General features: G+C 50.3%; 1 protein-coding gene across 1 annotated transcript; it reads left to right on the plus strand.

The window, feature by feature from the left end:
• The first annotated feature begins 6,360 nt into the window (after positions 1-6,360).
• LOC119275770 (replication protein A 14 kDa subunit-like) lies at positions 6,361-9,241 on the plus strand. Its single transcript, XM_037556677.1, has 3 exons — positions 6,361-6,555; positions 7,329-7,592; positions 8,829-9,241. Exons 2-3 carry the CDS (start codon positions 7,331-7,333, stop codon positions 8,894-8,896), a joined length of 330 nt encoding a protein of 109 aa, XP_037412574.1. The 5' UTR covers positions 6,361-6,555; positions 7,329-7,330; the 3' UTR covers positions 8,897-9,241.
• Positions 9,242-12,271: the final 3,030 nt, after the last annotated feature.

Consider the following 12,271-nt stretch of genomic DNA (forward strand, 5'->3'; position numbering starts at 1 on the left):
GCTTGTAGGACATAATCTTTCTTGGCAGCTATGAGGATGATCCTCAGGTTCCGGACCCAGTCCGTATAGTTGCTGCCATCGTCTTTCAGCTTAGTTTTCTCTAGGAACGCGTTGAAGTTGAGGACTATGTTGGCCATTTGATCTACAAGACATATTGCAAAGATTTTAGACTAAGTTCATGATAATTAAGTTCAACTAATCAAATTATTAATGAACTCCCACTTAGATTAGACATCCCTCCAGTCATCTAAGTATTACATGATCCGAGTTAACTAGACCGTGTCCGATCATCACGTGAGACGGACTAGTCAACGTCGGTGAACATCTTCATGTTGATCGTATCTACTATACGACTCATGCTCGACCTTTCGGTCTTCTGTGTTCCGAGGCCATGTCTGTACATGCTAGGCTCGTCAAGTCAACCTAAGTGTTTGCATGTGTAAATCTGTCTTACACCCGTTGTATGTGAACGTCTGAATAAAACACCCGATCATCACGTGGTGTTTTGAAACAGCGAACTGTCGCAACGGTGCACAGTTAGGGGGAACACTTCTTGAAATTATTGTGAGGGATCATCTTATTTACTACCGTCGTTCTAAGTAAACAAGATGCAAAACATGATAAACATCACATGCAATCAAATAATAAGCGTGACATGATATGGCCATTATCACATAGCTCCTTTGATCTCCATCTTGGGGCTCCATGATCATCTTGTCACCGGCTTGACACCATGATCTCCATCATCATGATCTCCATCATCGTGTCTCCATGAAGTTGCTCGCCAACTATTACTTCTACTACTATGGCTAACGCGTTTAGCGATAAAGTAAAGTAATTTACATGGCGTTTCTTGATGACACGCAGGTCATATAAAAGAATAAAGACAACTCCTATGGCTCCTGCCGGTTGTCATACTCATCGACATGCAAGTCGTGAATCCTATTACAATAGCATGAACATCTCATACATCACATATAGATCATTCATCATTCATCACAACTTTGGCCATATCATATCACAAACCACTTGCTGCAAAAACAAGTTAGACATCCTCTTATTGTTGTTGCAAGTTTTACGTGGCTGAATTAGGGTTCTAGCAAGAACGTTTTCTTACCTACGCTAAAGCCACAACGTGATTTGTCAACTTCTATTTACCCTTCATAAGGACCCTGTTTATCGATTCCGCTCCAACTAAAGTAGGAGAGACAGACACCCGCCAGCCACCTTATGCAACTAGTGCATGTTAGTCGGTGGAACCGGTCTCACGTAAGCGTACGTGTAAGGTTGGTCCGGGCCGCTTCATCCCACAATACCGCTGAAGCAAGAAAGGACTAGTAACGGCAAGAAAGTTGACAAATCTACGCCCACAACAAATTGTGTTCTACTCGCGCAAGAAGAACTACGCATAGACCTAGCTCATGATGCCACTGTTGGGGAACGTTGCAGAAAACAAAAATTTTCCTACTCGTTTCACCAAGATCATCTAGGAGTTCATCTAGCAACGAGTGATTAGATGCATCTACATACCTTTGTAGATCGCGCACGGAAGCGTTCAAAAGAACGGTGATGATGTAGTCGTACTCGACGTGATCCAAATCACCGATGACCAGCGCCGAACGGACGGCACCTCCGCGTTCAACACACGTACGGGGCGGGAGACGTCTCCTCCTTCTTGATCCAGCAAGGGGGAAGGAGAGGTTGATGAAGATCCAGCAGCACGACGGCGTGGTGGTGGATGCAGGGCGTCACAGCAGCAGGGCTTCGCCGAGACTACGAGGGAGAGACGTAACGGGGGGAGGTGGAGGCGCCAGGGGCTGGTGTGAAATCCCTCCTCTCCCCCCACTATATATAGGGGTGCCAGGGGGGGCGCCGGCCCTAGTAGATGAGATCTACTAGGGGGGGCGGCGGCCAAGGGGAGGTTTCCCTCCCCCCCAAGGCACCTAGGGGTGCCTTCCACCACATGGACTCTTCCATGGTGGAAACCCTAGGCGCATGGGCCTATAGGGGCTGGTGCCCTTGGCCCATCTAGGCCAAGGCGCACCCCCTACAGCCCATGTGGCCCCCCGGGACAGGTGGCCCCACCCGGTGGACCCCCGGGACCCTTCCGGTGGTCCTGGTACAATACCGATAACCCCGAAACTTGTCCCGATGCCCGAAACAGCACTTCCTATATAAAATTCTTTACCTCCGGACCATTCCAGAACTCCTCGTGACGTCCGGGATCTCATCCGGGACTCCGAACAACATTCGGGTTTCTGCATATACATATCTTCATAACCCTAGCGTCACCGAACCTTAAGTGTGTAGACCCTACGGGTTCGGGAGACAAGCAGACATGACCGAGACGACTCTCCAGTCAATAACCAACAGCGGGATCTGGATACCCATGTTGGCTCCCACATGCTCCACGATGATCTCATCGGATGAACCACGATGTCGAGGATTTAATCAATCTCGTACGCTATTCCCTTTGTCTATCGATATGTTACTTGCCCGAGATTCGATCGTCGGTATCCCAATACCTCGTTCAATCTCGTTACCGGCAAGTCACTTTACTCGTACCGTAATGCATGATCCCGTGACCAGACACTTGGTCACTCTGAGCTCATTATGATGATGCATTACCGAGTGGGCCCAGTGATACCTCTCCGTCATACGGAGTGACAAATCCCAGTCTTGATCCATGTAACCCAACAGACACTTTCGGAGATACCCGTAGTCTACCTTTATAGTCACCCAGTTACGTTGTGACGTTTGGCATACCCAAAGCACTCCTACGGTATCCGGGAGTTACACGATCTCATGGTCAAAGGAATAGATACTTGACATTAGAAAACTCTAGCAAACGAACTATACGATCTTGTGCTATGTTTAGGATTGGGTCTTGTCCATCACATCATTCTCCCAATGATGTGATCTCGTTATCAATGACATCCAGTGTCCATAGTCAGGAAACCATGACTATCTGTTGATCAACGAGCTAGTCAACTAGAGGCTTACTAGGGACATGTTGGTGTCTGTTATTCACACATGTATTACGATTTCCGGATAACACAATTATAGCATGAATAAAGACAATTATCATGAACAAGGAAATATAATAATAATGCTTTTATTATTGCCTCTAGGGCATATTTCCAACAATTAGAATGCTTATATTTGTGAGTCTATGCTTCAACTAGTGCCAGTTTTATAGTAATCACACTTTCAATATCTATGCAAACAGGGATGCTCGATTTTAGTGGAACTGCACAAAAAGTCCAAATGGTTCAACATTAGGAGCATGTTTTCTTCCAAACCTTTATATCCAATTGGTGACACTATGAGTTGTTCATTACGAAGGTACATGGTTTGCTACTATCTTGCTACTCTTTTTGTACTGTCATTAGATAGTAATATTAGTGGTTTGCATGTGAATTTATTAGCAGAGTGGACCTACATTGGAGGTGCAGGACATGATTCAATGATTGGATGCTCAATTTCGCTTGTATCGATTTCACTTCTTCCATCACTGCGAACATGGATATCCTTGGTCTTATGACCAATATGCGCTATATTTCTGCTCTGTACCAGTAAATCAATTCAGTACAAAATTGTCCAGGGCAAAACATGACAGTATCAAATTGTCCAGTGCAAAACATGACAGATGCTAAGCGGAAGAGGCGTGTTTAAACCAAAAATACAAGGTGGGGTATATGTTTACTAGCTGGTTGATATTTATGCAGACAGATGTCTGCCCGTTGCTATTTGGCAAACAAACAACGTGACCGCAATTGTGGTGGAACTGCACAAAAGAATAGACACAGAAAGATTGAATAGTCACTTCATGGACTGCACAAAAGTAGTATTGTACTATTTATTGGACAACACTAGGTGCTTCATTGCTTTGGTCTGATTATGTCGGATTTCGGGTTCCGCAAACCCTTGAGAGGTTCGAACTCTGGGGTGCGTGCGGAGATCTCAACCTACCCAGTCTGCCGACTCGCTAATCTCACAGCCTAACGCGTCGAGCTCGGAGGGAAAGAAAGACACAGCAGTTTACCCCAGGTTCGGGCCACCTTGCGGTGTAAAACACTACGCCTGCTTTGTTGTGGATTTGCCTCGAGGGGCTGAGGAAGAACTAGTACAGCGGAGAACAACCTCAGGAGGCGTGTTCTTGGGCTCAAGGGAGCTAGTGAGCTTGTGAGGGTGGAATGGATCCGACCCCCTCCTTGGTGGTCGCTAGGTCCTATTTATAGTGGCCTTGGTCCTCTTCCCGAATGGAGGTGAGAAGGGATTCCACAACGGCCAAATTTGAAGGGAGACAACATGTACATCCTATCCTGACTAAAGTGGTCTTCGCCTGCAAAAACCTCTGGTCGTGATGCTGCAGTGGGCTCGGCGATGACCTCCGTCCTGCTGTCCTGGTGGTCTTGGTCTTGTTGCACAAGAATGGAAACCTTTGGTTGATTCCTCGAGACTCCGCGCCAGCTGCTTGCCTCCTTTGCACCGAAGAGGAAACTGGTACTCTGCGCCCGCTGGCGCCCGCCTGGCCTTGGTCGTCATGCCTCACGTTAGTCGAAGCTCGCGAGGTGAGCCTTGCATAGAGACCTTTGCTCCTCGGGAGCTAGCCTGAGGAGGCCGATCCCTTTAGTTGTCTGGTAATTTGAGGATCCTTGCCCATGATGGTATCTTATCAAGCACAACTGATGTAGGTTTCATAAACCCATTTTATTCAGCAATCACCACACATTGATTTCGAAAGAGCCATTCCAATCTCCTAGGCACCCAAACTGAATAGTAAACAAGTTATCTTCAACCTTGCGCCATCTGGGTTCCTTGCGGGGTTCCATGCAGACCTCATATCCGCATATAGAGCCGAGGGACTGAATCCTTTGTCTGTGTGTACCTTTGCAATTGCGAGCCACTTGGCCACGATCTCTTCCTCCTTGAACCCTTCCTCCCACACGAAGTGATCCTCCTCATCTTCCTGAAGATCTAGCCGACTTATTAGGTCCTCAACCGGCTCCTTTCGTTACCTCAATCCACCTACCCCCTCCTGCGATGCCATTAGGGATCGCGAAGTCAAAACCCTAACCCTCGAACGAGGGAAGAAACCAGATCCTCCACTAACTCACAGGTTCGCCGGGGCAGGAGAGCACCAGCGGGATGATGTGAGGTGGAAAGAGATCAATCAGCCGTTCGGTAGTATGAAAGGACTCTCGGCGACGAAGCCGCCAAAGGAACTCGAAACCCTAGCAATAGGGGAAATAATTTGAAATTTTATAACACAAACAACGCAGCAAAGCCTGCACAACCGGGGCTATACAAACATTTAAAAAAGAGTAAAATGCAAGCGCGGTCCTAATTCTTTCCCGAAAGTGACGGTTAGGTCTCAATTCTTTCAAAATGCACATCTGGGTCCTAATTCTTTCTAAGTTGTTCACCCGAGGTCCTATTTTCTTCTGACCGCCGCTGACCAGCTCGCGTGGCGCTTTGACCACCGCAACATCAACACCCGGGCCCAGGCGGGAGATTTCCCGCGGCTGGCAGTTGATTTTTTTTTTTTGCAATTCGGCCCCTGGAGCTTCTGGTTTTCTCATTCCCCCCGTCCCTAGGTCTATTGCTTGCTCCACCTTCTCCTCCGACTCTGCTACAAACACCGGCAAATCAACATCCTCCTCCCACTCCGCCACCAACACTGGCAACTCTACCTTCTCTTCCTCCTCACCGGGCGGCCTCGCCCCCGCCAATCCCACCAGGCCTTACGAGTGAATCGATCTCTCCTAGCCCCTCCACTCCCTGCCATACATTGGCATGGGCTTCCCCATCGACGATGCCAACAACCTCCTCTTTTCTGGCATCGGCACGCCCATCACGGGATATTTCGGGCATACTCTGGCGCTCTCCAAGGGCGACACTTGGACGGCCTTCTTCCCGCGACGCTTCACGGCTGAAGAGCTAGCGGCGGCAGACATTGCGGCAACGGCGACGGTCGCAGAGAGGGGGAGGAGAGAGCGACCAATAGACCTAGGGACGGGGGATTGAGAAAACCAGAAGCTCTAGGGGCCGAATTGCAAAAAAGGCCAACTACTAGCCGCGGGAAATCTCCCGTCTGGGCCCGGATGTCGATGTGGCGGCGGTCAAAGCGTCACGCGAGCTGGTCAGCGGCGGTCAGACAAAAATAGGACCTCGGGTGAACAACTTAGAAAGAATTAGGACCCAAATGTGCATTTTAAAAGAATTGGAACCCCATCGACATTTTTGGAAAAGAATTAGGACTGCGCTTGCGTTTTACTCTAAAAAAAAATGTCCGCACTTCTCGTGAAAATGAATGACAGTTTCCGGTGGAAACAGCTATCCCTTCCATTCTGGGTTTGCCCCCAAATAAACCTTCTTTTCGCCGCGCCGCCCGGCTCACCCGTTCCGAATCCAGCAGAAGCGCAGAACCCCAGCGCGGCCGAGAGCAGGGCAGTCCTCCGCTGCGCCACTTCGAAGGCTTCCATCTCCGTCTGCGTCCGGGGTGGGGTGCGCAGGAGTAGATCGATTGATCGAGGCTCATCTCCTCTCTCGGTACGAAAATTCCCGACTAACCTCGCTTTCTTGGAATATTTTTCCCAAGCCTGCTTCGTCCCCTCTCTGAATCTTCGCCCGATACTCCAACGCATCGTGTTAGTTGTTCGTTCGATTTGACTGGTCCAAAACGGCAGATTGTTTTCCCAGAATCTTGGGGGTTTAGGTTTAACTGAACCCTAACGCAGTCCCACTCCCACCCCTGCTCGGGCTGATTTCGCCTTTGTGTACACCGCTCTGGTCTTCGATTTCTGTGTGCAGTATAATCCAGATCCGGAAGTTTCCGCGATCTCTCACCCGTCTAGTCTGTCGTTCCACTGGATGTTCACTCCAGTCGCGGATTTCCTGGTATGAACATTGTTCCTGTTCTTTCTTCAGCACGCCCAAGGCCGATCTCCTGTAGGACAGTGACCAATGCGCGCAAGAAGCTATTGAAATGTAAAATGGACAACCGTGTGATTGATCCAGTTTGATACAAGTCTTTTTGTCGATTACGGACAGATTATGACAGCAGACAGCTGTGAATACTGCTGCTGCAGTGAATTTTAGTAGCCATCAAGGTGCTCTCATGACTTAGGTGTAGCTGCCGATTTTGTTAATTAGCATGTATTGTTGTTTCTCGTTCATGGCACCAATGCATGCGGCCGATGCTTGTTCATGTGCTTGCTTGGTATGATGATACTGACAAGGAGAGGCGTGGGCAGTTCTTTGTTCTCTTCTTATTGGTTGATATTGTTAAATTGAGTTGATAATTCTGAAGTTACACTTTGCAGACATGGACATGGATGCGTCATTTCGTTCAGCAATCGTCAATGGAGATACTCTCAAGATGTTTGTTGGGCAAAGAGTGCGCACAGTACTTAAGGTCCAACACACTCAAGGTGGAATTCTTGTTGGGCAGTCGACTGATGGACATCAGTTGACCATCAGAGGTGCTTCGGAAGGCCGTGAATCACATTATCTAGAGGTTGTTGGGATTGCTGACAACGACCAGTCCATCAGTGCTGAGAGTTGCAAAGATTTTGGTGACGACTTTGGTGAGATTTGATGCACCTATATTGGTTTTATTTGCCTCTTCAAGGTTGTATTATACTTGCTGCTGCGGGGTTCAACATTGAAGTTTGTTATGTTTTACATAATTCCATAGACATCAGAGGAGCTTTTCCTTTTTCTTAATTATTATTTTCCATTACCACCTTCAGTCAGTAACGAGCAGCTGAACTTTTTCTTTTTCTTTTCAAATGTTGGCAGTGGTTAGTGCTATGAGATCCCCTCACGCACTTGTTAGCTTGTTCTTTGGCTTTGCCATTCTTGATTATATAAGCAAATATTTGTATTTCTCATCCATACTCACGTTATTGTAGAACATCAGCACAACACAGGTGATTGCTTGTGTTGGGATGCAAAATTCTAGAATTTGGAAATTATATTCTTTTGTTCTCTTAAGACTATTGTCCGATACTTAAGAATCTAAAGCCAGAACTGACTTGGGTCGTTATGCAAAATGACTCGCATCTTTAGTTTCATCCTCTAAATGGGGTAATTCAGAAGTGCACCCCGGAACACTATTTTCTGAATGTAAAAAATAGTGTTTAAATTTTATTCAAGTACTCCCTCCGTTCTCAAATATAAGATGTCTTAGCTTTTTTCTGAATCAGATGCACGTTTTAGTGTGTGTGTTCACTCATTTCAATCCGTATGTAGTCCGTATCGAAATATCCAAAACGTCTTATATTTGTGAACGAAGGGAGTAAATGCTTCAGTCCTTTATATGCTTGTAAATTTTCATGCCATGTGTATTAGTGCTTTTAAAAATTGAATTCTTGGGAGTTCTTCGTCAATGTGCAAAGGTGAAATTTTTTTCCGTGAAAATTTACACGATGGTAATGGGCTCGAACATTTACTAATTGTGTATCTTTTCTGGATTTTTTGTCATATAAATAATTTTTCCAATTTAAGTGTTCATTATCTTACAATAGATCTCAGGTTAACATATTATTTATATTTTGGTAGGAAAATTTTAGGTTCTATAGCTCATAAGCTGCCCCACATAGCCCAACATTTCAGCATTCTTATCGCAGCTAATTGCAAATAAGTCTTCATTTTGGGGAATCTTTCTCGTGGCTTCAAGTTTTATGTATATCTTTGTTATGTTCTTACAGGCAAAACAGGAGTAATTATATTTTTTTACATTGTGCCAGCTTTCCTTTAGGCCAGCACTGTTGTTCCCCCTTGTAACAACATTAAACCCTGTTATCATGTTTATGTTGCAGATGCTGATGCGTTCAATGGGCTGTGCAAGCTTGTGGTGAACGTCAAGGTGAAGGAAGTTTTCCTGTAGAGGAAGTCATTTGGGAGATCAAGCTTACTATGAAGACAGTTTGTGTTGTGTGTGTCTCCCGGAGTCGATGAGCTTATTACTGCCTTCGCTTGTAGTAACTAGTACTAGTAAGCAATGCATAGCAAACCTTAGGTTTATATTATCGTTGCTTGGATTTAAATCCTGGAACTGGAAGGTTGCATTTTGCGTGATGCCTGAGCTCTTTCTCCCATTCACCTTGATGAGGAGCTGAGCTGATATTTGTGCTGGGCATTGCGAAGTACTCCAAAGTCCAAACTGATGGCAAACTGAATGTCCAGACCAGACATGGAGAGTGTGCCCCTTCCTAGTTTGATTGCTTGCACACTTAATTAGGGTCTCTTTGATTCAAAGAATTTTCATAGGATCTTTGAATCCTTAGGAATTTTTCCTAAGTTGGTCGTTTGATTCATAGGATCTGTTGGAACCGCCAGTCCCTCGCCGCGCTCCTCCTCGCCCTCTCGCTCTGCTCACTCTCCCTCGCTGTCGCTCTGCTCTCTGGAGAAGAGGAAGAAGTTCAGAAAAGTTCAGAGAACACGGTGGACACAGGTGGTTTTCCGGCGCACGAACGCCCCCTTTTCTTCCTCGAGCACGAACTCGACTGTGTCACATTGTTACAATGCCATCAGGTGGCTTTATACCTCGAGCCGAACTCGACTGTGTCACATTGTTACAATGCCATCAGGTGGCTTTATACCCCGAGCCGGCGCACCGGGCACGCACCCATGCCTTCACTCCCTGATCTTCCCCGTGCAGTGACCGCGCCCATGCTGCGCTCGACGCCCGCGTCACACGGCCAGCCCCAACGGCCCGCGCCTGACCAGGCCACCCTGGCTTGCCAACAAACGCACACACACACACCCTGGTGCATGGACACGCCCGTGCACCCAACGCACGCACACACGCACGCCCTAGTCCTTGGACCCGACGCGCCCAGGCAGTCCAGCGCGCGCCCATACCCGCGCTCGACGCGCCCGGCTTCGTCGCGGTGGCTTATTCGCCCATCATTCACGCCCTAAGCCGCGGCTCAGAGCAGCCCGGCGTCTTCGACGCCGTCGTCCACCAGCAGCGCACGCCCGGCGACCGGTTCCTTCCGCAGCAGGGGGCACTCCCGCTTGAAGTGCCCTCTGACGCCGCACTTGTAGCACTTGCCGCGGCGATTGTCCCCGCCGCCTGATGCCGAGCTCCCCGCGCCGTCGTCGTCGTCCTCTCCGCGTGCACCGCCCCGACGCCGCTCGCGCGCACGCCACTGCACCGCGCTGTACATGAGCTGCTCGCCGTCCGCCCGCTCGCCGCCTGCCTGCCCGCGTCGCCGGAGCCGCTCGTCGAACGCCTTCAGGCGCCCCAGAGCGTCGTTGAACAGCAGCTCCTCCAGATTGCAGAACTGCTCCATGCCAGCGACCGCCGCGTACAGGCGATCGGGCACGCAGTCCAGCAGCTTCTTCACCATAGCTGCGTCCTCCAGCGTCGCTCCGAGCCCTGCAAAACGCGTCGCCATCCCGCCGATCTTCCCCGCGAACGCGTCCAGAGACTCGTCGCTCGCCATGCGCAGGAGCTCCCACTCCCCCCGGAGCGTGCCGAGCCGCGCCGCGCGCACACGGTCCGCGCCGATGAAGCGCGCCTTGAGACTGGCCCATATCTCCGTCGCCGTCTTCTTCGCAGCCACCTGCAGCAGGAGATCGTCAGCGAGCGCCCGGAGCAGGTAAGCCCTCGCCGGCTTATCCTTCTTTGCGATCACCGCCGACGCCGCGTCCTCCGGCGGCACCACCGCCTCCCACAGCCCGGCTGCGTCCAGGTCGGCCTCCACCTTGATGGCCCAGGTGGTGTAGTTCTCCCCCGTCAGCACCGGCGCTGGCTGCGACACCGAAGTGCTCGCGGCGCCACCGTACGGAACGATCGACATCGCCGGCGAACTCCCTCCCCCACGTGGCTCTGATGCCATATGTTGGAACCGCCAGTCCCTCGCCGCGCTCCTCCTCGCCCTCTCGCTCTGCTCACTCTCCCTCGCCGTCGCTCTACTCTCTGGAGAAGAGGAAGAAGTTCAGAAAAGTTCAGAGAACATGGTGGACACAGGTGGTTTTCCGGCGCACGAACGCCCCCTTTTCTTCCTCGAGCACGAACTCGACTGTGTCACATTGTTACAATGCCATCAGGTGGCTTTATACCCCGAGCCGGCGCACCGGGCACGCACCCACGCCTCCACTCGCCCCTGATCTTCCCCGCGCACTGACCGCGCCCACGCTGCGCTCGACGCCCGCGTCACACGGCCAGCCCCAACGGCCCGCGCCTGACCAGGCCACCCTGGCTTGCCAACAAACGCACACACACACACACCCTGGTGCACGGACACACCCGTGCACCCAACGCACGCACACACGCACGCCCTAGTCCTCGGACCCGACGCGCCCAGGCAGTCCAGCGCGCGCCCATACCCGCGCTCGACGCACCCGGCTTCGTCGCCGTGGCTTATTCGCCCATCAGGATCGAATCCCGTATGATTTTTTCCTAAGGATTCATTTGTACTACATTTCACAGGAATTCTAACCTCCACTCCAACCTCTTGGAAAAAATCCTTTATTTTTTCCGTGACACAATCAAACAAACTCAAATCCTATAGGGATCCAATGGACATGCCATCCCAGTCCTACGTGTAAGGAAAGAGAGAGAGAGGGTTTGCGCTGCACACTTTGTTCATTGACATTGCCACAATTTATACAAGTACAGTGAGAGGGATCAGCTAACAGAATGGCTAACAACCTGAGCTATACGAGGAGTAGTGGGTTAGTGGATAAGCTGATCCGTTGGATGCGCTAACAGAACGGCTGCCACGACAGAGATAATGCGTGCCGTGACAACGGTCAGAGGACTGTTTCAACACCCCCCGCAGTCGAAGCTTCGCCGTCGGTGATGCAGAGGCTGGACCGGAACTCCGTGAAGACCGTGGCAGACAGCCCCTTCGTCATGATGTCGGCAAGTTGTTGCGTGGTGGGGACATGAAGAACTCGGACCTGTCCGAGCGCAACTTTCTCCCGTACAAAATGAATGTCAAGTTCTATGTGCTTTGTCCGCCGATGATGCAACGGATTGGCAGACAAATAGACTGCGACAATGCCAGAGTGGCACGATGAACGCTGCAGTGGAGCTCCTCGAGTAGCTGACGCAGCCACGCGCACTCGGCGACGGCGTTGGCCACGGCGCGGTACTCGGCTTCCGCGCTGGAGCGGGAGACCGTCGGCTGGCGTTTGGAGGACCAGGAGACGAGCGAAGGGCCGAGGAAGACGCAGTAGCCGGACGTAGATCGTCGGGTGTCGGGGCAGCCCGCCCAGTCCGCGTCAGAGTAGGCGACGATGTCGAGCG

The sequence above is a fragment of the Triticum dicoccoides genome, chromosome 3B (genome assembly GCF_002162155.2).
Source record: "Triticum dicoccoides isolate Atlit2015 ecotype Zavitan chromosome 3B, WEW_v2.0, whole genome shotgun sequence".
Classification (NCBI taxonomy): Eukaryota; Viridiplantae; Streptophyta; class Magnoliopsida; order Poales; family Poaceae; genus Triticum; species Triticum dicoccoides.

Coding starts and splice junctions, on each gene's coding strand:
- LOC119275770 (XM_037556677.1), top strand. CDS start 7,331: ATGGACATGGATGCGTCATTTCGTTCAGCAATCGTCAATGGAGATACT. Junction 7,593..8,828: donor AGATTTTGGTGACGACTTTG/GTGAGATTTGAT, acceptor TTTATGTTGCAG/ATGCTGATGCGTTCAATGGG.